Genomic DNA, 25,685 nt, shown 5'->3' with positions numbered 1-25,685 from the left:
TAGTAGATGGCTACATATCATCTGTTTGTAATAGTCGGACTAAAAGTTGAGCATTGGAATATAGAAGTCAAATTTATTATTGAGCTCTAATTATCCCAAGTTTGCAAACAGATCAAACCATGACTGGTCTAATGAAGATCGAGTCAGACAAAATAGAAAATACTCCGATCTACCCACTCACAGGCCGCATTGACTAGTTAGTGGACACTGAACAATGAAGACCCGTATTAGGAGTCTAGAACGATCGGTCGGTTCGATTCAAAAGCCACAAACCGTGTGACAGGGCGCTAATCGTTGTACAAGTCGTATTTGCAGCATGCGGTAATATACGCGGTAGCAAGTGGTCTAAACCGGTATTCTCACGGCTAACAAAACGAGAAAAGACAATGTGAGCTCAATCCGATTGCGATACAAGCAAAAGCGCTGATGTGTAAGACATTGATCCACCGATGCAGATCGTGGATGATCAGGTACAAACAGGCTCAAGCTAAACATAGACTAATGCGGGGAGCGCTGCATTATATCCAGCTTGGCGCACTGGCTAAGCATGCAATTCGCAAATAGGAGGGAGGAAAAACTCGTGTTGGACTTTCAGGTTTTCTTCCATGGCCAGTCACAGCCAACGCCAACGGTCTTGTGAAACCTGTGGTAACACTCCAGGCTGCCCCCGACCTGTACGTCGTAGATTTTTCATGTCGCACCAGACGAGTCCTCCGTTCTCAGTGTGTATGAACCGTTTGTTCGATGCAAATGCTCCGTTCTCAGAGTTGGGTCAGGCACACGACCCACCACCAGTGGAGGAGGGCGAGCCTAGCGCGGCTGATTCAAGGCTGGAGAAAAAAGCAAGCGTCGATCCGGTAGTGTAAAGAGACTAAAAGCATGTAGAAGAAGACAATCGGGCAATCAGACAGGGCGCAAAGTGATAGACTAGGCCAGCAAGTTGTTCCTGTTTGCAGCAAAAGACCCGGAAGGGCAAGGCGATTGGCCGGTGGGACGCTTTTGCAGCACTAGCCCTCGTTTTTTAAATTGCCCCCTCTCGAGCCAAGCCCGCTGTCGCAAGCAAGAAACCATAACAAGGAAAAAAAAAAAAAAGGATGCTTCTGCTCTCCCACTCAACGTGAACGTCGATTACAGGAGGCGCTCTGTGCCCTGGTCTTTTCAACTGGCATGGTGATGGCTAGGGTGAGGGAATGCTATCCTAGTAAGTATGCCTTTCTTTGTGTCATCGTGCATCAAACATTCTTTCCACAATGCTGATAGGGATGGGGTCAGATAGGCGCATCGTGGCATCTGCATCAATATCTTCACAAAATAAAAGAAACACTACCCATTAGCAGTGTTCACAAGCAGAGCAGTGTTGCTCTCCAAGACTGGGTCATCTGGACGGTAGTCTCACCTCATCTCACAAGCTCATAGTCTATTCATTGTCCTGTCGTCTGAGGCTTTGTTTGACTCATTTGAGGGGCGTGGCTTGTTGTGCTAGCGAGGCATAAAAAGTGTCACCTACACAACTGCCGCACATCTTTTTCACATCCACGATCCTGCAGCATAATTTCAGCACAGAGGCACGATTTGGAGCTCACATACGCAATCTAGCACGCCACAATACACGAATCATCCCATCATGGACACCCAACCACCAAATGACCCGGTGAGGAACACTCCCAAGTTCTCTCGCTACAAATCCGTCCGTCGCGCTGCTGCTGCCGAGAAACAGCTCCACGCTCAAGGGGGCGCCTGTCCAGAGACGACTGCGAAGCCCAAGAGTGACACAATTGCACGCAGCATGTCGCGATACCGCCGACCCAGAACCGCAGCAACGGGCACTGCTGCTGTAGACAGCCCTGCGCTGCCAGCCATGCCCGCGTTAAACCACCACATTCCGCCGCCTGTCAACAAGACATGGCATGGCGCTGTTGGCAGCAGCATGAAGAGCCACGAGACAAGCTCCAGAGGCACCGAGAGCAAAGAGGAGGTGGAAGAAGAAGAAGAAGAACTGTCCGAGGCCGAGAAGGCGCGACTGCGGGAGGAGGCCATGCGCACGCTGACCATGGCGGAAGGACCCCAGCCGGCAGCTGCACGTGCGCCTGCTGCATCTCGCGATTACCTGCTGAAGCCGGAGAGCAGCCATCACCACCAACGACGCGCCTCGTGGAAAGAGAAGCTGGGCTTGTCGCGCCAAAAGACCTCCGCCGACCCCTTGCGAGCCCCAGACGTCAAAAAGGGCAGCATCGAGCCCAATGGAAAAGGCATTGTCCCCGGCATCGATGCTCCTCTGTCGGCTGTCAATGCTGCTGGCGAACGAAGGGTTTTGGTCCGGTACAACTCGACTTCTTTCGATCTGCCTGTGACGCCGACCACCCGGGCCAAGGATCTGATCTACTCCACCGTTGCATGCTTGTCTGAGCGCATTGATCCCAAGACTGCCATTCTGCTCGAAACCTTCTCTTCGCTCGGCCTCGAAAGACCCCTCCGGCGCTACGAGCATATCCGCGACGTTCTGAACTCGTGGGCAACCGACGATGCAAACTCGCTCGTCGTTTGCGAGTCTCCACAGCACAAAAATTTGGAGTTGAAAGCTGCACCATCAAGGCAGCCTGCTGACGCCACCCTTTATCTTTACCATTCATCAAAGCCCGGAAAATGGGATAAACGCTACGTCACTCTGCGCTCTGATGGACAGGTTGTGGTTTCCAAAAAGGCAAATGCAAAAGAGGCCAAGGATTTCACTAACATCTGTCACATTTCCGACTTTGACATCTACACGCCAAGCGCTCATCAGCTCTCGAAAAAGTTGAAGCCTCCTAAAAAAATCTGCTTTGCCGTCAAGAGCCAGCAGAAGTCGTCCATGTTTATTTCTACGGAAAACTTTGTACACTTTTTTGCGACAAACGATTCCAACGTAGCAGAAAGCTGGCACGACGCTGTGCATGGCTGGCGCAGCTGGTACCTTGCGCATGTCGTGAAGCTGGATGAAAAGTACCAGGAATCAATGAACACCCAAACCAGCTTGCTACCAACAGACTTGCAGGATCCACTCCATTATGGACACCAGCAACCAACCGACTCACTCCCCTTTCAGCTGGGCTCGAAGCCGCTGGTGGATTTTGGTCGGAATGCAGACATTGATGGGAAAGGATCTGACAAGCACAGCATCGAGTCTGCCAATCCACCTGCCAACACGCGAGATCTTTTCCTACGCAACAAAAAAGCGCGACAAAATGCACCTCCTCCTTCTGCATTTCCTTCCAATCTGCCCAAAGTTGACCTTCTAAGCATCTCTTCTTCTGATCACGATGATGATGCCACTTTTTCACCAGATAGTCTTCTTGGCAGGACATACAGCCAGAGGCAGACTGCGCAGCGTGAGCGTGAGGCTAGAGAAGCGAATAACAACGATCCCTTCATGTCACACGGGCTCCTGATGAACATGAATCAAGCACCTCCCAGCCAGTCCTCGAACGCTCTTAGCAACTCTTCAACCCATCACGCTGTGCGCGCGCCTCACCAGCCTGAGGGAGTCTCGCATTCTCGATCAAGCTCTGTTCGTCAGAAGCCTAAACCGCTCATCGACTTGACACCCGTCTATCAGGAGCCGCCTCAGCACTCACGAAAAGGCCATGGAGTTAGAATCGAAGCAGGTGTGCCCCTTGTGGAGGGTGCTACCGGATACGAGTCTATCCCCGGAGTGCCTGACATCCCACCGGCAACGACATGGAAACGAGAGCTGGCTCGGCCATCTACCGCCAACGAGTCGTCCGCTGCGTCGATTGCTCCACGTCGGGGTAATACCGTAAGGAGTACACAGCAACGCGATTTTTCAAACTCATCCAACTCTCCATTCATGCCGAACGGTCTCCTGGCTCAGACTGGCCATGTACATGCCAGCACGGGAGTTGGTCGTGGAGTCGCAACCGGCCATCGCCAGGCTACTCGTCCTCTACTTGACTTGACGCCCACGAGCCAATTTGCCGAGGGGAGTCTACTGCGAAACATAGAGCGGCAAGCATAACACGCCATCTCTCAGAGTCTTGGCCATGCATTTGATCAATTCTTGTATCAGGTGTCAATCATAACCTTTTTTTTCATGATTTTTTTTCTTCACGATTACCAAGTTCAGCTAGGCGGTATCCTTGCTTCTTAAAACTAATACGACCGGAAACTTCACTGTACGAATCACGATCCACGTTTGGCATTCTCAAGGGAGTTTATTGGAGAGTTTACACTTCAAAACAGCAGGAATGTGTTGGATTTGGCTATCAAGACGAATCCCGATTTCCTTGCCTATTCTTTTTTTTCCCCCCTAGCAAATAGTGTATTATTAGCTATTAGCAATTAGCAATACTACAAATGCGATTGGCATTTCAAACCTCAAACAAGCTAAGTAAGCCGGGAGACAAAATGACGTCGGAAGCGGGACATGGTTCCCCACCATACTTCATCCACGTAAAGTCAATTAGACATCTCCTCCCACCTCACGACAATTTTTTTTTATATGCCCTCTTTCTTCGTGAAATTCGCAATAGCAGAGTCGCTAATCCTCTTTGCCCTCTTCCCAGGCTTCTTCATCGGCCGTCTTCCAACTCTGATCTTATCGCCTTTCTCCCACCCACCACCACCACCACCATCAACAGCAACCATGTCCTGGTTCCAGAAACAATTCGCGCTCCCCTCGCGCTCTCGCGGCAGCTATCTCATCACAGACACTGTGCTCAACGAACTGCCCGAAATCAAAAACTACAAAGTTGGCCTCCTCACGCTATTCATCCAACACACCTCGTGCGCGCTCTCGCTCAATGAGAACTGGGACGAGGATGTGCGCGCCGATATGAGCGATGCGCTGGATCGGATTGCGCCGTATGATAAGAAGGGGAACCTGTATAGGCATAGTGCGGAGGGGGAAGATGACATGCCGGTACAACTCTCTCTTGTGGTTTAGTTACTTGGTAGAAATGGCAATACTGATTGGAACTAAATGGCAGGCACATATCAAATCAGCGCTCGTGGGAGCAAGTGTGACAATTCCGATTTCGAATGGGCGTCTGGCAACGGGCACGTGGCAGGGGATTTGGTACTTGGAGTTTCGAGCAAGCAGGCATTCGAGAAAGGTGGTTGCGACCATCCAGGGAGAGAAGAATTGACTTGAACAACGACAGAGGCTTTGAGAGATAGTATTAAACGGATAAATCAGTATACGGCGTTAGTATCTGGGTCAACGACTTTAGTATGGAGGGTCCAAGATTCTTATGTGGTAAAGCTACTGTCTAAGATTTTAGATGCTCTTCAGATAAATATACAATTGTATGGAGCATGCTCTCTGGTTCATAAATTCAAGACGGAAAAAAGGAAAATCAGTTGTCGACGCCACTGACAAAGGGAAATAACTCAAAAGCACGACGGGAATGATGATATATTTCTAGTGCTCATCGCTGCTCAAAAGCCCCATCGGTGACTCGTTGAGACTCCTCCACCTCGGCGGGGTGGCCAGTAGGTTCGAGAGGGTATGAGGTGCTGGGCAGGGACTTGAGGTAGGCCTTGTGTTTCTCTTGGGCCTGGTTCTTGTTAGCTCGAGAGTATTATAGCTGTATAGGAAGATACTCAACGCACAAAAGGAAGACCGCAGTATCCGCATGTAGCAATCTCAGGCTTGTCGGTGTTGATGAAGATGCGTGGGTGGCCGTGGGGACCACCGCCACCATCGCAAGAGACAACTCGGCTCTTTGACCACCGGACGGGTTGTTGATGAATGAGTTCGATGGCCGCATACGGTTGAGGCTGTTTGCAGTATCGTTAGAAGCTGTGTGATTCAAGGATGATCTGGCCCAATTGGTGGCGACCCTTCCTCAACCGGTCAATTAACCCAGACAGCAAAAAACTCACCTGGAGCTCCATGATTGTCTGCTCGAATCGCGGACCGGTCATGGCCTCTTCTCTCGGGGCCTGGTTCTTGGCCCAGGTCGACGCACGGTTAGGGGCCTGCAGCTCGCGACTGCGCTCGCCGGCCTCGGGGGTTTCGGCCAGTCTCCCATCAAAAGCACCCACTGATTCCACAGGGACGGCATTGGTAGCAGAGACGTTTGGCACGGGCTTTCTGGGTGCCGCCGGGTCGTTGGGCCGGAGGGTGTTCTCGTTGAAGCGAGAGGCGCTCACAGAGTACGAGGCCCTGGTTGTAGCCAATCGCCCGGGCCGAGCGGCCGACAGCGCGGCAGAGGCGATTCGGGTCCTGGCTGAGGAGAGCATTGTGTCGGGGGTGGTATGGCCTGCTGTCGCGCGATGGTTCCCAGGAGGAGGTCAACGTTGATGTTGGCGAAGGCGGCGGGAGTTTCGAGGTTTGACCAAGCTCGGCGGCTGCCGGGTGGGGCCAATCACTTCGCTGGGCAGCGACCCGCTTGCCGTTTCGTGCATGAAATTATTGTCAAATAATTATTTCTTCGTCTTTTCTCCGAAAGACACGAACAAACCCAGCCGCGTATCGAGTGTGTGAGAGAGAGAAGGATTTACGGCTTGTCTTTTACAGCACACAAAGTTACGCAAGACGCTCTCACAATGTCTGCCAACACAACGCCGAAAGCGGCAAAGGGAATGTCTTCCCGGCTGCTCACAATGAAGGTACGACAGGCGAAAGAAAGGTCATGACTTCAATTATTCGTATACTAACATCGCATACCAGTTTATGCAAAGATCAGCAGCCTCAGCTGCTCAAGCATCAATCGACAACGACCCTCAGACACCCTCGCCCAAGCGAGCGCGCTTGTCCGCACCCAGCAGCCCCGCGCCCAACTCCGATCTAGAAGCCGTCAATGATGCTCTCGCAGCTGAGGAACGAAAACGTGCAGAGGCAGTTGCTCGCCAGGCAGCCGAAGCCGGCGAGTCCGAATGGGTTTTGAATTTTCACGGCTCTGGCGGGTTTCCTGGAGCGGCACAGCCCGTTATTGTAGCGGCTGATTCACTGGATGGTGAATTCGAAGATAGTGGGAGAATGAGTTTTGGTAATTTCAAACCAAAAAAGAAGGCTTATAACTTGGTGAGTATACTATTACTGTGACTTGGCTTCGGGGGGAGAAACCTTTGCTGACATTGCCTTAGACACAGCAAGATGAAAATGAGGATTCTACGGACCCGGCACAAGCAGCAGCCATGAGAAAGGCCGAGAGGAAGAAACAGCGCGGCTCGCAAGATGATGACGTGCGTAATATTACCAGTATATCTGGTGGTGGTGGCCGCATAAGCGGAGGGGGAGGCGGAGGTGATGGAAAAAAGTACGGAAACAAAGCAGGAAAGAAAAGGTCTAAATAATTTTCTGCCAATGACTCTAGGATCTATCTATTGATAGATGAGACTTGGAGTCGCATTGGACGAATGATTCCTGCCAGAGCCGACATCAATTGATCGCATCTACGATGAAACCACTACGAAGCCATCAATACGAAGATATACAATTCAAGTCAGGAACATCATTTATTCTCTAATTCCGTACGTGGGTATGGAGACCGAAAGATTCCGATTCCGGCCCGTCACCGTCTTGGAAGACATCAGAGTCGTTATCAGTGAACTCGTCTTGGTACGGTCTGTTGCCGTGAACGTTCAAGTCATCTCCCTCAACAACAAGGTCTACATGGTCTTCATCAAAATCGTGAAACCCAAGCCGTTCCTCCTCATCGCGGGCCAGCGTTGTGGCCGCTGTGTTCTCGTCCCGGTCGTCTGAGAAGCTATGGCGACGACGCCCTGCAGCGTGGTCGTTGTCTAATGATTGTCGGATGCCGGCTCGTTCTTGTTCCTCGAGCTCCTGCGCACGCGCCAGCGTTCTGATGTTTGTTAGTGTTTGTTGCGGGGAAAAACAACGGATATGGCAAAGATAGACTTACCTCCTATAGATATATATACCAGTGCCAATACCAACTGTAATAGAAACCAAAATGCTGATAATGTTTATTGCTTTGGATCCCGCGCTCATCTCTTCGTTATTCTCCGACAACACTCGTATCCGGCTGCCAATGAAAGCAGTCACCATAAACTTTGGCGATATAATTGCAGTAGCCAGCCCGTAGCTGAGTGGCTGGACAGTGGGAAACGTCGACATGGCGCCATTGCAAATTGAATATGGCAGGGGGCATAGTCGAATCATGCATAAAAGTTTGAGGCCGTCATATTTGAGTGTCAGTGCAAGCGCGGCAAATCGTTTGTCGTGCTCTAGCAACCGATGAACCAGGTTCGACAGCACCGTGCGTGATAATATTATAGAAAGAGTCGAGCCAACTACAGTGGCAGTAGAGAAAACAATCCATCTGCAGCATGGTTAGCATCTCACGAAAGAGAAAGACCACAAAAGACGTACCCTTTCCAGAAGCCAAAAAGAAAGCCAGAAATAGTGCCCAGTGTCGACCAGCCCACCATGGGAGGAAACGAGACAAGAATGACAGACACCCATACGACAAAGTAGGCCAAGGGCGCGTGCTCCCATTTCTCAGCGACCGGTCCTAGCCAGACAAAGATCTGACCAGCAAAAATCATAAACGCCAAGCCTGCCACGGCACTCAAGAATCCGGCCAGCGCGGCTACAAGCTTCTGCTTGAGAGTCATCTTACTCCACCGTTCCCTCAATGTGCGATGCATGGATTCGGCCTTGTTGATCATGCGGTCTCGGAATGAGACTGCGTCTCTGGCGGAGAGAGGCAGCGAGCCGCGTCTCGTCAATGGTGATTGACTCCATGGCGGACGAATGCCGGCAAATAAGGGCGACTCGGTCTCTTCGGGGGGTTCGGAGACTGGAAGGGACAGGGCCCGGGCGGTAGATTCGTAGTCGGCAGGCATTTCTATTCTAAATGGGGATTGTGGGCTCGCGCGCAGGGTGACTATTATTGACTGTTGCGACTTCAAATAGAGCCCAAGAAATCTCGGTGGGATCGGGGTGAGAGAGAGAGAGAGAGCTATGTTCCTAGCTCTCGTTGAGCCGACAGGTCATGGGGAATGCGTAATGGTGTAATCGAGAAGGATGCGGTGGTTAATGCGTATCCGGAGGGTGCTGATAGTGTCAGCTCTTGACTTTGCACCGTCAGCGCAAGTGCATACTGGGAGAAATGGGAGTTGTGATAAAGTTGAGCACAGCCTTCTCGGAGCCGGCGGAGGTTGAGAGAAGGCGGCGTATCGTTACCGGTACTGTCACAGGGCCGTTCCGTCGCCGGTTCTTTAGCCTTTGGCCCGTAGAATTACGCGTTCTGGCGTTACCGGATGAAAACGTCATTGTTTTGCTTGATTTGGGATTCATAAATAAGAGAAGAATTAGACAAGAATTAGACGCTGCACAGAGAACGGCAGAGGCGAGTTTCGGATGATTATTGGCATCTTGTGTAGAGCCTGGATCTGGCTGCTTCTGGCGAATGCAGACGAGATCAGGCATTGTACTGCACAGTCAAGACATGAGTGATCAGAGCGCGCGCTGGTCGGATTCTCAGACAATGGCGTGGCCTAGTGCGGGGTGGCCTCGGCCAGTGTATCTATCGCATATTCGCAAGAACACACAGTACTGAGTATACGCAATAAGCTGGCAGAGCGAGAAAAAGCGGCCAATCGCGCCGTGCAGGCGAAGAGTCTCGACAGATCTAGTGCTGCGCTACTTATCTTCGCGCTGAACCCACATCTGTCCTCCACAGCTGTGCCCATCTTAGCCTCCTCCTCACCTTCTCCATTGTTTGCCCGTCGATTGTTGATTGTCGCGCCTCGTCTCCTTCTTGCTTTGTCGTCTCTCTGATATTATGCACTGCACACGCCAGATACAATGTGACTATTGCTGGGTACCTTAATGCCTGGCCCTCCTGCGTCATTGTCATTGCCCCTGTGAATCTTCCCCCCCCGCCAGACTATCATCTTGTTTGTCGACTCGTCTCGACTCGACTCGACTCGCGCATCAGCCAACTCAGCCCAACCATCTTGCATCTTTGTTCTTTTTCTCTCACTGCGCTCACTAGCCTGTTTTGTTGTCTTCTGCTTCTTCTTTTCTTCTCAGCTTCTCCAGGACTTCCCGGCTTTAGCGGGACCCCCAAGCATGGCCTCCGACGAGCTGTTTGACCTCTGCCAGTCAATCTTCCACAACACCGATCTCGACGATGAGGAGCAGACCGAGCAGATCGAGGATCTGCTGCGCCAGAAAACAACCCTCGCAGGCCCGGCCTTGGAAAACGCGGTGCTGGATATCCTGTGGCGCCAGCGCAACCAGGCCCAGCCAGATGCGTCACCTCCCAGTCGACACACCATCATCCGCCGCTCGTCGCCAGCGCCATGGCAAGTCGCACGATCAGCTACCCCAATGTCATCGCCCTCGATGACCGGTACGAGCCCAGCGGGTCCTTCCGGCTTTCACCTTGCCCGCGTTGGTCTCTCACGAGGCCCTCGCTCGTCCACCGTTTCCCCTTTCACCTCTCCGCGCCCTTCGCCTCGACTGGCTTTCGCGCAGCCTATCCCACACTCGCCCAGCTTGAACGCCTACGAGTTCTCGGATCAGAGCCCCACGTCCGAGGCCTACGGCGACTTTGGAAGCGAAACCAACGTCGACTGGCTGGTCGCAGACGATGCCACCAGTGTAACCTCCTCCATCGGCGGACTGAGCGCCTCTGCTCCTGAATTCATACCCGATATGAGCCCCCACGATATTCTGCGCTCAGTGCTAGGAGATAAGAAAACCAACGAAGAAATTGAAACGGCTTTGGAAGCACATAGTTACGACCTCGGCGCTACCATTGCCGCGCTTTCACAGGATTCGAAGCAGGATAACCAAAAGTCGGACGGTCGCCGCATTCTCATCGGCAAATCTATGACAATGGACCAGTCACGCCCGGTTACCCCGTCTGGCAATTCTCCAGCCCCCCCGTGCAAGTACTGGCTATCGACGGGAGCGTGTTTGAGGGCGGACTGTAGTTACAGTCACGATCTGACTGGTCATATCTGCAAGTAAGGCGTCGGGAAATGAATATTCATTTAGAAGCAAAAAGTAAAACTAACCCGACAAACAGGTACTGGGTGATGGGGAACTGTCTAGCTGGCGATGGATGCCCATTTTCACATGATCCCACAAGTACGATAGGCGGTTTAAACATCACGGATGGACCTAGTCAACCAGCCTCCAGTCCCCAAGCATCCTTCCAGCTAGAAAACAGCCGCGACGCTTTTCCGGCTTTGCAGTCTTCCGCAGGCGGCGTAGAACAATGGCCATCTCCATATGCCAGAAAGCACCCAAACCACGTTCTAGTCACTGACCCTAATGGCAGTTCCTCACCTTTGGCGGGAGGACGAAGGAACAACGGTATGACTATAAGCCGTCCTCACTCTCGTCCAACAAGCCGCCATCAACAACGTGATATGAACCCGTCTCCACTATCAGTCGATGACCCGGAAGCTTTCCCAACACTCTCGGCCGTGTCTGCCAAAGCATCGGGCAAGAAACACCATGGAAAAAGAGGTGGCCATAACAACAATAACAATAATAAAGATATCGGACCAAGTTCGCTGGCTGATGTAGTCCGAATGTCTCCGCAAGGAGCAGTCAAGGCCAAAGGCGCAAAACCTGGGAAGGAAAGCGTGAAAGCACGAGAACTCAGCGCTGCAGCCATGGCGATTCCAGCGCCGAAGAATATCCCTTGGCTCGAGACTGGCGCCAGAGCCAACCAGCAATACATTAAATACCGCACGGATGCCATACGCCATGGCACCGTGCGTAATAAATTCTTACAAAGGTAAGTTTTTTCTCCCCCGGACCATTTTGTTGATCACGTTCTCACACACACACAATCCAGTGCTGCACAGGCGTGGAATCGCAATGACTCGAGAGCTGCCAAGGCCTTGTCGCTCCGGGGTCAAGCCGAAAACGAAGCTATGCGGAAATGTCATAGGGAGGCGGCCCGGTATCTTTATGATGAGCGTAATCAGCACCTTACAACCAACGGGCTGGATGATGCCAGTGAGGAACTTTACGTCGATCTCCACGGTCTTCACCCTGAAGAAGCCGTCGATTACCTCGAAAAAATACTGCTGAAACACGCCCATGAAGAACGCACACTGTATGCCATCACCGGCACGGGGCACCACTCCAAGAACGGGAAAGACAAGGTCGGAAAGGCCGTCAAGGTGTGGCTTCATGAATGGAAGTACGTGTTTCGTGAATTCAGCGTCCCCGGAGAACGCGGGGGATACGTCGGCGGTGTACTTGGGATCGATCCAACGAGTTATGACAAATCCATGACGAATAAACAGAGTGCAACCGACAGCCAGACCGAGGGAAGCGAACGACAAACAGCCCCTACAACTGGAAAGATTCAGCTATTGAAACGTGAAGATATTGCTCCAAAGTGATCATACCCTCACCCTGATCGGATCTCATCGCAACTATATTGGGCGAAAACAACAACAAACGCAAATCCACAGGTCGTCTAGGTCTGCTATCCTACACCTTTATGAATTACTTATTATGTTTTCTTCTTTCTGGCGATTTTCTTACGGCATTTAGACCGAATTAGTCCTGTATCTCCTCTCAATTCTACCTACAAACGGTATAGCGAAGGATCTAGCTAGCTTAGTGAAAGACCTGATATGCAAAACAAATTCTAAAATTTACTCGGGCTCCTGTCCCTTCCATTGCTCCCGTAGACTAGAGACATCCAATCCGCACGCCTCTGCTCGACGTACAATCGCCTTGGCCTTTTCAGCCACGGGGACATCAATCATTTTCCCATCTAGTGACCACGCGCCTCTGCCCGCCTGCGCCGCTTTGGCGTCGGCAATCACCACTCTCACAGCCCATTCGGCTTCTTCAGCTTCGGGACTAAACACGCGCTGCACAGTCTCGACTTGGGTCGGGTGGATGCACTGCTTTCCATTGAACCCTAGTCGCTTTCCGCCTCGAGACTCTTCTTCTAGCACCGGTGGCGGGCCCTTGTGTGCTGGGTCTGCGGATTTGTACGATGTGCAGACCAGGTCGATTGTCGAGGGCAGATCGTGCGCTCTGGCAGCGGTCACAATGGCCGATCTCGCAAACAAGAATTCACTCAGTGATGGCGTCCGCGTAATACTTAGATCGAGAGCAAAGTCCTCGGCGGCAAAGATCAGGCCCTGGAGAAGAGGACTGGCCCTGCAGATTTCATTCAGATTGGTAATCGATTTGGCAGACTCGACCAGAGCCAGAACGGAAATCGGGGGCCGCGAAGACGCCGAGTCGCCTAGAGTATGCGTGATGACATCGTGGATGAAAGTGAGGTCTGAAGCCGAATTGACTTTGGGGACGACAAGGGTTGTCAGGTTTGGCGATTTCAACTATCAACAAATCAATTTTCTGGTCAAATGCATGTAGAGTGAATCCGTTGAGCTTACAACTTCGGTCAGATCACCCAAGGCCAGCCCACTATCGACCGAGTTGATGCGCACCGCGCGCTCGCGAATATGTGGTGGAGGCGACTCGTCGATGGCTCTCCGCACGAGCTGCCGGGCCTCGGCCTTTTTGTGCGGAGTGACGCTGTCTTCGAGGTCATACGCGACACAGTCTGCTGCCAGAGAACGGGATTTGTCGAGGAATCTCTGGGACGAGCCAGGGACTGGAGGTAGCTGTTAGTAGGGGGCAGAATCAATTGGCCATAACCATAGCCATAGCTTTTGATACTACGGTACTGGGAATAGACAAATGCGGGGAATACCCCGAATGTGATGATGGCTTACTTACCGTAGAGCAGCGCTCGTCTGAGCGAGTTCCTAGCGAGTGACGAGGCCATGGCAGTTGATGCTATACAATATCAAGAGCTGGCATATATACAAGAGTTGACAGAGGGAAAAACAGAAGCAGCGTCCATGTGGACAGGAAACAAGATGTAGTCCTGATTGGCCTCGGCTTCTTTTCTCCACTCGGCGGGCCGACGCAGAAGCCGTTTTGGGCAACGTCATATAGCCGACTATTTATTTCAGGTATGAATAGATGGATTGATGATACAATTGGCTATGTGGTATATGTGTTGATTATATTGATGCTAGAAGGCTCTTGGACTAGTTTCAATGTGACTCTGACCCAAAGAACCTGAAGTAGAAGAACGAAGGGCTCTTGTCTTTCAGTAATTTATTTGGGAGATATCATTCAATTGGCCATATTACAGGAATTCATTTAGAATCCATTTAGAACATTAACTAGATCTTAGTGTATGCATATTGTGGTTGGAATGTTGTATATATTATGGGTCCATTCTGCCGCGCCCGACCGCCCCGAATTGACACGCAACCTTAGCTGCACAGGCACAACTCAGCATCAACAGTTCAGTTCAGTTCAACGCTTGATGAGCACAAGACTATTTCTCGGGCACACGCCATGGACCAACCCGCAGCACAGCAGCAGGGCGACCTGAATTGGCGCCTCAGCGCCCATCCCATCACCCTGCTTTTCTTCCTCGGCTTTCGAATCGGTGAGCCTGCGCGTGATCTATTGCTCAACCTAACTGCCATCTGACTATAAACCCTACAGGAAGTCTTTTGATGTACCTCTTTGGGTTCCTGTTCATTGGGAAATTGTATGTCACGCCTATTTCCAGCCAATCCTGCATGTATTAACACACCCCTCCTTCGCAGTATTCTCACTTTCATCGTCACCCTCCTCCTCCTCGCCGCCGACTTTTACTACCTCAAAAACATCGCCGGACGACGCCTGGTCGGTCTTCGCTGGTGGAACGAGGTCAACACTTCTACCGGAGATTCTCACTGGGTCTTTGAGAGCTGTGAACCAAACACCCGCACCATCACCGCCACCGACAAGCGCTTCTTCTGGCTCAGTCTCTATTCTACGCCCGCTCTGTGGATCGCATTGGCTATTTTCGCTCTTGTGCGCATGCAGAATGTCATTTGGCTGAGTTTAGTCGGTATGTATACACACACACACACAAGGGTCTCACTCTTGGATTTGAGGTTTGGGTTTCAAACTAACGTTGACACTTTCTAGCAATTGCGCTGGTCTTGACCATTACAAACACTCTGGCCTTTTCGCGGTGTGATCGCTTCAGCCAAGCCAGTACGTTTGCGAATAGTGCGCTTTCGGGGGGTATTGCGTCGAACCTTGCCTCGGGGGTTATTGGCAGGCTCTTTCGGTAGAATTCTTTTTGAGTAGGTGTCGTTTTGCTCCGCCATATTTCTTTCGTCAAAGGTCCCTTGGGAATAACTACCTTGTGGGGAAGCGCCCACTACTTTTATTATTTATCCTTGTCAGGGTATCAGCTTGATTGGGGATGAGATGTTCAAGGTGATTATGATATTTTTCAAATGTACGTATAGCCATGTTTCTATATTATTTCCTATTCGGGCACGGGATAGTGCCAGCAATTATCACACGAATTCATCATGTATCAATCATCCCAAGCATTTTGTAATACTAGCAATATACTCTCAGCTGGCCATCCAGTGCGTTCTTCCCATCCTTTGAGCTCGTCGACGAGTCGGGCCCGTTGCGTCTTGTTTCTCAGGTATGCGCCGCCTAGCAGCATGAGTGAGCATCCAAACAGAAACAAAACCTTAAAAAAATGGAAATTTACATACAAAAAGCCGTCGGCCCAAACGCATTCACGCGTGCTGCATCGCAGTCATTCGAGATTGCCAAGGCACATACCCGAGTGGCATAATCTTCGATTTTGTCTAATATTCGTGGAGCACTCGTGAGGAGATTTGATGCGGTTTGCAGCATACCAGACGACGATGGGTCTGCTCTGGTGTCGTTCATGGTTGTGAGTGATACGAGACAGAAGATGGCTTGGAGGGTGTAGTAATATTGCAAGGCGGCGACTATAAAATTCCCTTTTTGAGTTGTATGTTCATGTCATAGCGCCGGAGGGAACAAACTTACTGTGCCAGCCATGATACAGCCACAGTATAGGAAAGTCATCTGTGTTTGTGATCTGGCTTGACTCTATCGGGTCAAATGAAGATGGTAGATCGTTTTTCCATTGAGCCGCTTCTGACTCCAAATTTCTCAATTCCTCTGCGTCCAGCCTAGACCTGTCTCCAAAAGAGACATTTATTGCTCTGCCGAGTAACAGACTAATCAAATTAGCCCTCTCGTCATCACGGGCAGGAGAATACGGTATATGGATCTGATCAAGCTCGATTTTGAGTCGTCGTTTCTCAACAAGTGCAACGGTGATGTCCTCCCGAAGATAATTCCAGAAACCGGCACTGAGCAGATCCGAGGCGCTGATATGGATCTGCTGGTCTCGAAGAAAGGACGACGATCCGAGGAGATGGCTCTGCGTCGCCACGTTTTCTGGCATAACTTATCAGCTGTGTTTTCGTTGAAGGGTTATTGTTGAGACGAACGAGCTAAAATTTCATAACTCCTCAACAGGCAGGTCACTGCAAGAGTAGCCCCATCAAAATGAAACGAGCTCAAATCATCAGTGAGAGCAATCAATTTTTGAATGCTTTGCAGATGATAAAACTCGGCAACGTAGAGATAGTATTCATCGTCACCGGAGCGTCGGTACAGATGGATGCACGAAAATGCGAGAATAGCGCTGAAAAGGAGCGGATTGGATAGTGACTCTAGAGAGACGAGGTCTTGAAAGCGGCGCTGAGAGTCGTTTAGGTCGTACCAGGGCGCAAGCGTGGTGATGTAGTGGCGATACAGGGTGGAAATGAAGGCATTGGAGAGCGCCTGCGAGGGCCGATCGGGAGACGGAGGGGTGCTCTCTCGAAAGTTAGAGAACTGGTCTTCTTATGGTTAGCACTAAAATAGGACAATAGTAACATGTATTTGAGGAATGCTACTCTCTTTCTCCGCCTTGAATACACATGCCCAATCAGAGACTCATTATTATAGGTGAAAGGTGAAAACTCACCTCCCACTCGCACTGTCGCCCAGTTTTGCGACAAATGTCACAAATCGGGTGTTGGCCGTCGCCTGGACGATAGAGTAAATAATCTTATTCGCTCGAATTTTTAACAAGAAATTCAAACGCACACTTCACCTTTCGAAACCGACAGGTCTCGCTACAGTTGACGGCGGTCAGTTCGCGTCATTCAAGCTCAGTCAATTTAGTCAGTGACCGACCATCCTTGATGAGTTGTCAGCCCCCTGAGATATCAATACATCACAACGATCAAACTTTAATGTCGAGGGCTTACTGTTTTTCAGCCTTGGACGAGGCATGCTGTGCATTCAAAAGTGGCGGGGGATGCATAAGTTTGGTGGTCGTGCGGCGGGACCCTCGCCCCTCATCCTGTATTGAGGCTATATTTCAGTACAGTGTCTTTTCAGAGGATGGCTAGCTACGAAACTATATGCCACGACAGTTTTAACAAGAAGTGACTTGTATAGCCAGTCGTATCTACTGCAACCTGGCAACCGAGAACGGTTTACGACAATTGAGGACCTTATTTTGAAAGTTGTAATGTTCTCGAGCTTGAAAGCTGTCGACTCCGATATCGAGGTAGGTGGTGTAGAGAACTAAATCAAAAGTTGTGTACATCGGTCATAGTACAACTCACGGTTTTCAACTGTGTGATTTCACCGCTATCAGTACCCAAAATTACCCCACCAGTCCTTATTATTATCTATGTGGTATTCGGAAACTAGGATGGCACGATATTCCTCCACTGTTGCCGCGATTTTCCGAGAACCATGTCACTTGTCCACGTCTGCAAAGTTACGGTTTTCAAATCATTGTCCATTATGGTTTTGGATCTTGCTTCAGCGCGCAGTCTAGAACCTAGGATCCCTGTCCCGTTGAGACTGTCTGGACTCCTGAATCGTGCTTCGCTTAGCCAATGCGGCATGGCTACTTTTATCCATCAAACACCGCATGGCTCCCCCTGAAAAATAGACGCCGAAATGGCGAGAGCCGGGAAATGAGACATGTCCCTTGCATGAAATGGATGGTCATAATAATGGGAAAACAAGGCTGCGCGAGTGTGCCACGCCGAAATTACCGGATTAGGAAATGGTGTCCTCCATCCGCGCAGGTCATTTGCCCGGCTTCGCGGGCTAATTCAGAAAACTCGCACGATGAACAAAGAAAACCCTGATCCATCGGGCACGTTGAGTTTGGGTCGTGACAGGGCTATTTCATTAGTCCGTCCCTAGCGCCGTTTCTGAACTCACCATGAGAAGGCTGAGGCCAAAGCTGGTGACACAAGGCTATCAGCCAGCTCAATGTCATTGGCGCGTAAAAATTGTGTTATTCCACGATGCCGCGACCACAAGGGCATGTCTCCACTCGCCATGCTATCTTCGCGTGGCCAGAGCCTATCGATTTTGTTCTTCTTCGCTTTGGTCTTCGAATGTTGGTTTGCGGCGCAGGATTTTGGCGCAGGACTGTCTCGTCGATACTAAAAAAGACGGACAATCGACGACTGATTGCCTCCTTATCCAACTAGTATCTACGTGGGTGGCGGTTTCCTTTTTCTTTTTCTCGCCAGTGCGCTTTTCAACACCCAGCCAAGGCAGACACCACAACATATACCCCTGGTTGAAAACTTGCCGGGACCCAGGCTATTCGACAGCGGTGTGGGGGATCACGCTTGTTCTCTTTTCCTCTTTTGTTTTTCTTAGGAGTCTTCGTTTTCTTTTGATTTCTCTCCTATTCCAATATCCAGTGTATATAAAAACCTCGGCCATCACCGGGGATTTCTTGCCTAACCATTGTTAACCTTCGACCAATGGCCGACGCATACGAAAGTCAAGGTAATGAGTCCTAGTCAGCCCAAGAAGTCTCTTTTTGTGACGTTTTTCATGCCACCAGAAGATCTTGCTGCACTTGATTCACACTCCCCAACACCAAGACCCAAAAGGCGTTACCGCCGGTGGAGTGACGAGGATAAGAAGCTCCTATTATCTCAAAGAGATAGAGACTCGACTATTACTTGGAAAGAATTTTCAGGGGTATATCTATCTAGCCCCCACCCCACGGGAAAAACGTGAAAAATATTGACCTTTCACTGAGCAGAAATACTACCCTGGTTGGAAGGGATCCGATATCCAGAAGAAATATTCGGTAATTCCTAGGTGGTGATTGAACTCAGTGTTCTTTCTGCTAACTACACTCAAAAAGGAATTCAGATTGAAGCTCGGGATGAACGCCAGCGAGAATATGCAAAAGGTCTCTACCTACTCCCACATCACCCTTGCTGGGAGAGTTTCGTGGACTGGAAGACACTAATTGAGTGACATAGGCAACTCGTCCTGAAACGCCCAAGTCAGCCTCGTTTAGATTAAATCAAAGCGACTGTACCAGCTCGGGAGAGGATATTCCTTATTCGGAACGAGCTCGTCCCCAGGTATGTAATTTGGTCAGAGAATACATACTAGGGGTTTTTGTTAGACTCATACAAGGCACCAGGCAAAAAGAGCTCGAATCACTGATCGCCAAGTATCACGCGACCCTAGAAGGAGACCTGCCAAACCGTCCGACCAGCAGATCAAGGCTCCTCAAGTCGAAAATGGCCCTGCAAATACTCGTATGGAGGGCGAAACCCCTCTGCTCTCTACCGGTCCACATGCTACTGATGTCTCAATGACGAATACGTTGCAAGGAAACCAGGAGAATTGCCATACGTGCACAGTACAAGAATCCAGTTCTCCAAAAGTTTCACATAATATCCAACACCATTTTGAAGGCATGGAGATATATTTGTCGCCTGAAACCCAACAAAACATGAATCAAGTAATGACACAAGCTTTAGTCGAGCAACGCGATAGGCTTTTCAAAGAAATGTCTCAAATGAAGCAAAAGTTGACTTCAACAGGTGACCAACTGCGCGTTTATAAAGAAGAGAAATGCGACCTGGAGACGGAGAACCTCCGTCTCAAAACCGAAGTTGAGAGCTTGCAGTCAGAAAAGGGGGAGCTGAAGAGGAAATGTGACGACCTGGAACAGTTTAAAACGAACATTATGACAGCTGTCGGTCAGCGAGCGTGAAAAAGAAAATATTTCAGTGTTCTTCTAGATAAAGGTAGCCGTTTTTTTTCATTGTTGTACTATATGTATTTGTAATATGTGAGCCAAATTCAAGAAATTCTAGAAATCGATTATTGACCTATATCGATTGAGGGGTGCCTGCAGTTGACAGACCATATTTCATGCACCTACCCCTCACAAGAGGTGACTTGCAGTATATGACCTAATTAGGAAATTGTGAAACCCTCTATGTTGTTGAGGATTTCCCTAGGGTGGGAGAGGTCTCAAGCGGTTTATTTATATAAATATAATCCATTATTATCCCATACTCCTATGCTATAGTAACTTCTAAGTTGACACCTAGTAGGTTCCATCCAAATTCTATACATGTAGTCATTGTAGACACCCCTACATGCAGGAGTTAGGTAGACTATATTTTTAAATAATCGTGGAGCGAAATTCCGCTATTACGATGGTTCATATCAGCCGTAACCTAAAATGCGCCGATTAGTTGTTAGAACGCAATAAACTTTAAAAAGCAACATATTTCCTTTCAGGTTAGTATCTTTTACTTTGTAGATCCCAGGGTTTTAATTAATAGAATTTTACTTTCCAGGATTATTTGTAACTAAAAATTTCGCTTTACCTTGTGGGCTCTCGGTATTTATGCGCTACAATGTAATAAATAATGCATCCCGATGTCACCGTGTTCTTCCGGTAGTTTTTTTAGGTACCGCGAACCTTAAAAGTCTCTATTGTGATTAAATTGGGGGCGTTAGCCCCACTGATCTACGTTGAATCCCACTCAAAGTACAATGATAAACAGAGGGATGTTATCTCTAAGTTTCCCAAAACCTAACTTGATTTGGTATTCGGTGCATCCAAGGAGTAACGTACTGTTTTTCATTCGCCTGGCGGCTGAAGAATTGTCAATAGTGATTTTCAGGGCGCACCGCAATTACTACTATTGATCTGTGACCGTCTTTTTCTTAAAATAAATATTGAATAAGCATAATACAGCTTTACTATTGAAAGACTAGCGTGAAACAACAGTTGCCTAGGGGGTGGGCCAGAAAGAGAGATTATGTTAAAAGGTGGAAGGCCCATTTTTGAAGTTAAAAACAACGTCTCCAAATCTTTTTTCTTTTCAACTACTTCCCTGGATCATACATACACATTTTTTAAACCCATCCTTTTTGGTACTTGCACAATGCACGCTATTATCTTTATTTGTGCTATTTTTGCCAGTATGCCAATCGCTACGACAACGGCGCTGAATCAGCATAATCCTTCTATTGCTACTTCTACTATTACTCCTGGTTCTAATTTTGTAAGTATATTCTGCTGAAGTGGAGTGAGATGCGAGGTTATGTAATATAGGTGCAGTGGTTGACAGAGATGGTGAACATAGACTACCACTACTGCCCTTGGTGGCCCTACTCCTGATGCATGTGTAATTGAAAGAGGCTGTGAATGTGATGCTTCTTATTGTTCTTGTTGTCCTGGCAGTAATGACTGTGCCCCTTATTGTGATTAAGAGTGTCACCGGGCCACAGGTTTTATTAAAATACTGATGGAATCTGGGAAATTATGTGAGTACTTTGGCATTCTACTTGGGTAATTCATGATGATGAGCTTAACCCTTTTAGATCATATTCGGCGATCGAGACGGTTGCAGCGTTGATAATGTTACATGAGAGAGGTCTTGGTATGGGTTTTCCCTATTGGAATTGATAGGTTTTCCCATATCCGTGTGTAAATGCAGAGACTGAAAAATATTTATGTCATGAATGTATTACAAGATGAAATAAGTTTCATTTGGTGAAGATATTCAAGTATCCCACAGTTGATTCGCATAAAAATTGTCCTAGTTGACAATGAAATGGGCTGCATGATAAGGTTATAACTTTAAAAAAGTTGTTACAGCCAAGGCAGGCTTCAGAATACCTAAACGTCGACAAAGGTAGATTCTCTCGGAATAGTCGATGGCCCAACTGAAACGGCCATTGATCCTGAGCGAATTGTACTTCCTATGGACACGTTAGGTGAATGGTTAGAGAAATGTATTGTTATTGAAATTGGCAGTCCGGTCAATTTTCTGAGTGGTATAATGTGAAGTGACGCAAAATACAGTTTTACGTCGATTTCATCGCACTAATGGTCGAAAATTAAATAGAGCCTACCAAAAGTATTTTCATCGTTAGCAGGGGATTTAAATAAACTGTTCAAATGTATATCTGTGACTTTACCTATACCATATGTGTTGTATAGATTGCTATGTTACTTATGTAACAATACGATAATACAGTAAGCGATTGTAGGCTATGTAACGATAGCGTTACCAGCTGAGTTTCGCATGACCGTTACCGATGTCAGCGGTCCCGCGGTTCTCCGGAAACAATTGATTCAACATCATCTCTCATAAATTGATTTGCTTTGCCCGTGGTAATTTCCAGACAGATCACATCCGTCGCTGCCACCTCAGTCTAAAATCGCCAAAATGACTGCTACAAACCCCAAAGGCTTTTTCGAATCTACAACAAACGCAATTATCATTCCAGATGCAGATACCGATATTCACAAGGTCATTTCTCGCTGGTCGGATGAGCGTCTCAAAAAACCAGCAATAATAGTGATTCCCTCTAGCCAAGATGATATCATTTCAGCAATCCATTATGCTCGTGAGAACGGCCTCACCCTTCTCGCTGGTTCAGGAGGTCATAAAGTTGTCCCCATCGATGAAAAGACCTTGTACCTTGACATGCGCAACTTTAAAGGAATCAAAGTGGATAAAGATAACGAGACCGCGGAGATCGGTGGCGCTGTCACTAATTCTGAACTAATGATGGCACTGTTACAAGATGGTTATTATACTAGTACGTGGAAAACACTCACTGTTTGCTCCTTTCGTGTGACTCATCAAATTTACTAGCATATGCGAACTCGGGGGCAGTCTCAATGGCCGGTTTAGTTCTTGGGGGTGGGTTCTGTGGCGCACTGTCCTCAATCCACGGCCTAGCGATAGACAATGTTGTTGTATTCGAAGGCGTGACTGCCTCGGGCGAGATTGTTAGGGTCGACAAACTTGCATCTGATCCTGACAAGAAAGAGCTCTTCGAAGTCCTTTGTGGCGCAGGATACGGATTACTCGTCATAACATCTCTTTCAATGAAGATCCATAAGCTATCTTCTCTCAACCTCGGAGGCGGGGACAAGCTCTGGGTCCGGAAATACACATTTCCTGCAGTTCATATTGAAAAAGTTGTGGATTTCTTTGAAACACTGCTTCCCGTAAAGCCGAAGTTGATGCCAATCTTGCTTTGTGGTCGCGCACCGCCAACTGCGCCTGTTCCTGGAGCGCCAATGGTTATATTGACCATCACATATTACGGTCCCGAAAGCGAAGGCCGTGATTTCATTGACCCTCTTGTCGCATCATCGGGAATTGAAAAGCTATCTGTTGCTTCAGAAACAACTTTGGCACCATTCCATACCATATTCGACATATCAAAGATGCTAGATGCTCACGGGGGTTTCAAGGCGCAGCATATCGTTAGAGCAAACTCTTTTTCTGCGTCTTCAATCATGTTAGCCTTTGAGCGCTGGAAACGGCTTGGAGATGACGTCGCCGATGCTCGGCCGCTTTCTTTGCTTTTGGTCTGGGCATACAATCCAGCTGCTACAGTTGGAAACAGTTCGCGCAGCGACAAACGCCCATTCATTGGCAGGGATAGGCCCATGTTCGGAAATGTAATCACGTGGTATAATAAGCATGAGTCGGAAGCGTCTGTGGAAAAATACGCTGCCGAGGTCACCGAGATACTTCGTCAGGATGATGCGAAGAACGGATTTTCAGGGGCTACTTTACCGAACAACTTCAGGAACAACTCGCAACTACAACTAGGGTACACGGATGAAATGTTGACGCAGATTAATAGAGTCCATGCAAAGTGGAATCCGGACTCTCTTTTCTACAATGTTTTGCAGGACCCTGGCGTTTGATTGCGATAGGGGTCTTTTGAGATGAAATGGAATGGACTAGGAAATAAGGGCAGATCAATTGATTTATTCAGAGAAACAAAATCCACACGCTGCATGGCATACTGTGGCGTTGTCTTGGCGGCTCTTCATGTAGTTACGTGTAGTTACGTGCTTAGGCACGCCAAATTTAAATCGAGATAATCCATGGTTATTAGGTATTTTCATTATACTGATGATTGTGGATGCCGTGTTTGGAGGAGAGGAGGTTTATGCTTAGCCCTGACCCTCTGCGGACTATTGTAGGAAAATTTGATAGTAAATGATATAGTAACAGGTGATTTTGCTATATACATGTCGCTCTTCTGCTAGAGATTTTGGATTTGGACTTTATGCTAACTTGGATCTTGCTGGAGGGAATGCAATTTGTTATTTTGTTTTTATTGGATCTAAAAAGCACTGGGTTTCTTCATGTTATAGTTTACTTTTCAGCAAAAGCCGGGCTAATAATGCAAATAAACCGCTCCGCCTCTCTCCTTATTGATTATACAGAAGTCAGGAGTTAGCGGGAAAAATACAGCTTGTGAAGTCAAATATCAAGAGTTGCTTGCCACAAGAGGATTTACCTTGAAGAGAAGAACTACAGCCATTACTGTACTAGGAAAAATATTCACAGCGAACTAAGAATTTAATTTAAATACCTAATAAGCTTTTTTAAACACATCTCCCTGCTATGAGTACATATCTCCACATATAACCCCGATCCCCCAAAAAATCAAATCAAATCAAAACATAAGAGAGGGAAAAAAGGAATGACTTGGTATGTCAATGCTTAGCAGCCCTTGCAGACAGATCCAGCGGAGCCAACAGAGGCAATGCAAGCAACATCGGCGATAGGGTCTTTACAAAATCTTAGTCAGGATACCAATTCCAGTTCATGGACAGTAGAAGGAAGACTTACTAGCACCGAGTTCGGCGGCGGCGGCAGCGCAAGCAGCGGATTCACCGGCGAGAGAGGAAACGCAGCCTGTAAAGTGTTAGAGATGATTCAAATGGTATCAACTGTTATGGTTGCACAAACCAAGCCAGTTGCATCCGTTGGCGGCGGCAGTAGAGTGGTAGGTGTTGACAGCGTCCTGGGCGTTGGCATTGGTGGCAGCAGGGGCAGCAGCAACAAGGGCCACGATGGAAGAAAGAGCAATGAGGAACTGCATTTTGGCTGGATTGGTTGAAAACTTGAGAGTTTTGTTTATTGAGTAGTAAAGATGAGGTTTTGTTGAGAAGACTGGTTGTTGTGTGATGATGGAAAGAAAGAAAAGAGTTATGGACGGTCGAGTCGAGGGTTTATATAGTTAAGAATCGGGGCCTTCTTTGACTGGAATCGAGGCTGAGTTGAAGAACTCGTGTTGGTGGATGTAACTTCTCGTGATTCCCAATGACTAGAATCATCCATTATCCAAGTATGGCTGAGATGTTGACACTTCTGGGCTGAGAAATACGAGATTGCTCCATAAACACGGGGTTTGCCCCATTTGTGCTGTTGGGTCAACTTGGAGCTCATGATAATATCTCTATCGGCTTATATCTGAACCGCCCCCAGATTCTGAAACTTACTCAGGTGGATTGAAATGCATTTGTTTATTGTGTTTTTTATGACTCGAGAGACTCGTCAGGGTATGATTATCTAGTAAAATGGTCCCAAGGTCCTCACTCAATTGGGTTATATTTCACGAGGAAGCTTTACTAGTAATGCAACTATCAACCCTTATCATATAAATGGGGTTTCTATGCAGCTAGAGAAGGTCG

The 25,685-nt window shown here is 48.5% G+C and overlaps 12 protein-coding genes across 12 annotated transcripts; 6 read left to right on the top strand and 6 right to left on the bottom strand.

The window, feature by feature from the left end:
- Nucleotides 1–1,624: 1,624 nt before the first annotated feature.
- On the top strand, nucleotides 1,625–4,012 carry TRUGW13939_08503 (uncharacterized protein; the record flags this gene model as incomplete). The annotated part of the gene is made up of 1 exon (XM_035491637.1): nucleotides 1,625–4,012. One exon carries the CDS (start codon nucleotides 1,625–1,627, stop codon nucleotides 4,010–4,012), a length of 2,388 nt encoding a protein of 795 aa, XP_035347530.1.
- Nucleotides 4,013–4,639: 627 nt separating this feature from the next.
- TRUGW13939_08502 (uncharacterized protein) lies at nucleotides 4,640–5,141 on the top strand (the record flags this gene model as incomplete). Its single annotated transcript, XM_035491636.1, has 2 exons — nucleotides 4,640–4,915; nucleotides 4,983–5,141. 2 exons carry the CDS (start codon nucleotides 4,640–4,642, stop codon nucleotides 5,139–5,141), a joined length of 435 nt encoding a protein of 144 aa, XP_035347529.1.
- Nucleotides 5,142–5,423: 282 nt separating this feature from the next.
- On the bottom strand, nucleotides 5,424–6,240 carry TRUGW13939_08501 (uncharacterized protein; the record flags this gene model as incomplete). Its single annotated transcript, XM_035491635.1, has 3 exons — nucleotides 5,424–5,552; nucleotides 5,608–5,775; nucleotides 5,881–6,240. The coding sequence occupies 3 exons, from the start codon at nucleotides 6,238–6,240 to the stop codon at nucleotides 5,424–5,426; spliced, it is 657 nt and encodes a 218-aa protein (XP_035347528.1).
- Nucleotides 6,241–6,546: 306 nt separating this feature from the next.
- TRUGW13939_08500 (uncharacterized protein) lies at nucleotides 6,547–7,296 on the top strand (the record flags this gene model as incomplete). Its single annotated transcript, XM_035491634.1, has 3 exons — nucleotides 6,547–6,609; nucleotides 6,671–7,024; nucleotides 7,087–7,296. 3 exons carry the CDS (start codon nucleotides 6,547–6,549, stop codon nucleotides 7,294–7,296), a joined length of 627 nt encoding a protein of 208 aa, XP_035347527.1.
- Nucleotides 7,297–7,465: 169 nt separating this feature from the next.
- On the bottom strand, nucleotides 7,466–8,811 carry TRUGW13939_08499 (uncharacterized protein; the record flags this gene model as incomplete). Its single annotated transcript, XM_035491633.1, has 3 exons — nucleotides 7,466–7,805; nucleotides 7,866–8,285; nucleotides 8,336–8,811. The coding sequence occupies 3 exons, from the start codon at nucleotides 8,809–8,811 to the stop codon at nucleotides 7,466–7,468; spliced, it is 1,236 nt and encodes a 411-aa protein (XP_035347526.1).
- Nucleotides 8,812–8,927: 116 nt separating this feature from the next.
- On the bottom strand, nucleotides 8,928–9,241 carry TRUGW13939_08498 (uncharacterized protein; the record flags this gene model as incomplete). The annotated part of the gene is made up of 2 exons (XM_035491632.1): nucleotides 8,928–9,022; nucleotides 9,070–9,241. The coding sequence occupies 2 exons, from the start codon at nucleotides 9,239–9,241 to the stop codon at nucleotides 8,928–8,930; spliced, it is 267 nt and encodes an 88-aa protein (XP_035347525.1).
- Nucleotides 9,242–10,042: 801 nt separating this feature from the next.
- TRUGW13939_08497 (uncharacterized protein) lies at nucleotides 10,043–12,342 on the top strand (the record flags this gene model as incomplete). The annotated part of the gene is made up of 3 exons (XM_035491631.1): nucleotides 10,043–10,944; nucleotides 11,007–11,726; nucleotides 11,787–12,342. 3 exons carry the CDS (start codon nucleotides 10,043–10,045, stop codon nucleotides 12,340–12,342), a joined length of 2,178 nt encoding a protein of 725 aa, XP_035347524.1.
- Nucleotides 12,343–12,600: 258 nt separating this feature from the next.
- On the bottom strand, nucleotides 12,601–13,751 carry TRUGW13939_08496 (uncharacterized protein; the record flags this gene model as incomplete). The annotated part of the gene is made up of 3 exons (XM_035491630.1): nucleotides 12,601–13,299; nucleotides 13,357–13,577; nucleotides 13,703–13,751. The coding sequence occupies 3 exons, from the start codon at nucleotides 13,749–13,751 to the stop codon at nucleotides 12,601–12,603; spliced, it is 969 nt and encodes a 322-aa protein (XP_035347523.1).
- Nucleotides 13,752–14,335: 584 nt separating this feature from the next.
- On the top strand, nucleotides 14,336–15,108 carry TRUGW13939_08495 (uncharacterized protein; the record flags this gene model as incomplete). The annotated part of the gene is made up of 4 exons (XM_035491629.1): nucleotides 14,336–14,429; nucleotides 14,489–14,534; nucleotides 14,593–14,879; nucleotides 14,960–15,108. The coding sequence occupies 4 exons, from the start codon at nucleotides 14,336–14,338 to the stop codon at nucleotides 15,106–15,108; spliced, it is 576 nt and encodes a 191-aa protein (XP_035347522.1).
- A 251-nt stretch (nucleotides 15,109–15,359) lies between these two features.
- Nucleotides 15,360–17,186, bottom strand: TRUGW13939_08494 (uncharacterized protein; the record flags this gene model as incomplete). The annotated part of the gene is made up of 7 exons (XM_035491628.1): nucleotides 15,360–15,487; nucleotides 15,550–15,792; nucleotides 15,854–16,270; nucleotides 16,324–16,711; nucleotides 16,845–16,906; nucleotides 16,967–16,995; nucleotides 17,131–17,186. 7 exons carry the CDS (start codon nucleotides 17,184–17,186, stop codon nucleotides 15,360–15,362), a joined length of 1,323 nt encoding a protein of 440 aa, XP_035347521.1.
- Nucleotides 17,187–18,663: 1,477 nt separating this feature from the next.
- Nucleotides 18,664–23,903, top strand: TRUGW13939_08493 (uncharacterized protein; the record flags this gene model as incomplete). Its single annotated transcript, XM_035491627.1, has 8 exons — nucleotides 18,664–18,688; nucleotides 18,747–18,886; nucleotides 18,951–18,998; nucleotides 19,056–19,103; nucleotides 19,177–19,281; nucleotides 19,326–19,918; nucleotides 22,362–22,777; nucleotides 22,834–23,903. The coding sequence occupies 8 exons, from the start codon at nucleotides 18,664–18,666 to the stop codon at nucleotides 23,901–23,903; spliced, it is 2,445 nt and encodes an 814-aa protein (XP_035347520.1).
- Nucleotides 23,904–24,711: 808 nt separating this feature from the next.
- On the bottom strand, nucleotides 24,712–25,093 carry TRUGW13939_08492 (uncharacterized protein; the record flags this gene model as incomplete). The annotated part of the gene is made up of 3 exons (XM_035491626.1): nucleotides 24,712–24,779; nucleotides 24,841–24,906; nucleotides 24,961–25,093. 3 exons carry the CDS (start codon nucleotides 25,091–25,093, stop codon nucleotides 24,712–24,714), a joined length of 267 nt encoding a protein of 88 aa, XP_035347519.1.
- Nucleotides 25,094–25,685: the final 592 nt, after the last annotated feature.

The sequence above is a fragment of the Talaromyces rugulosus genome, chromosome IV (assembly GCF_013368755.1).
Source record: "Talaromyces rugulosus chromosome IV, complete sequence".
In the NCBI taxonomy this organism is placed as follows: Eukaryota; Fungi; Ascomycota; class Eurotiomycetes; order Eurotiales; family Trichocomaceae; genus Talaromyces; species Talaromyces rugulosus.
The sequence above is the reverse complement of the archived record's forward strand: the minus strand, read 5'-3'. Positions and strand labels throughout refer to the sequence as shown.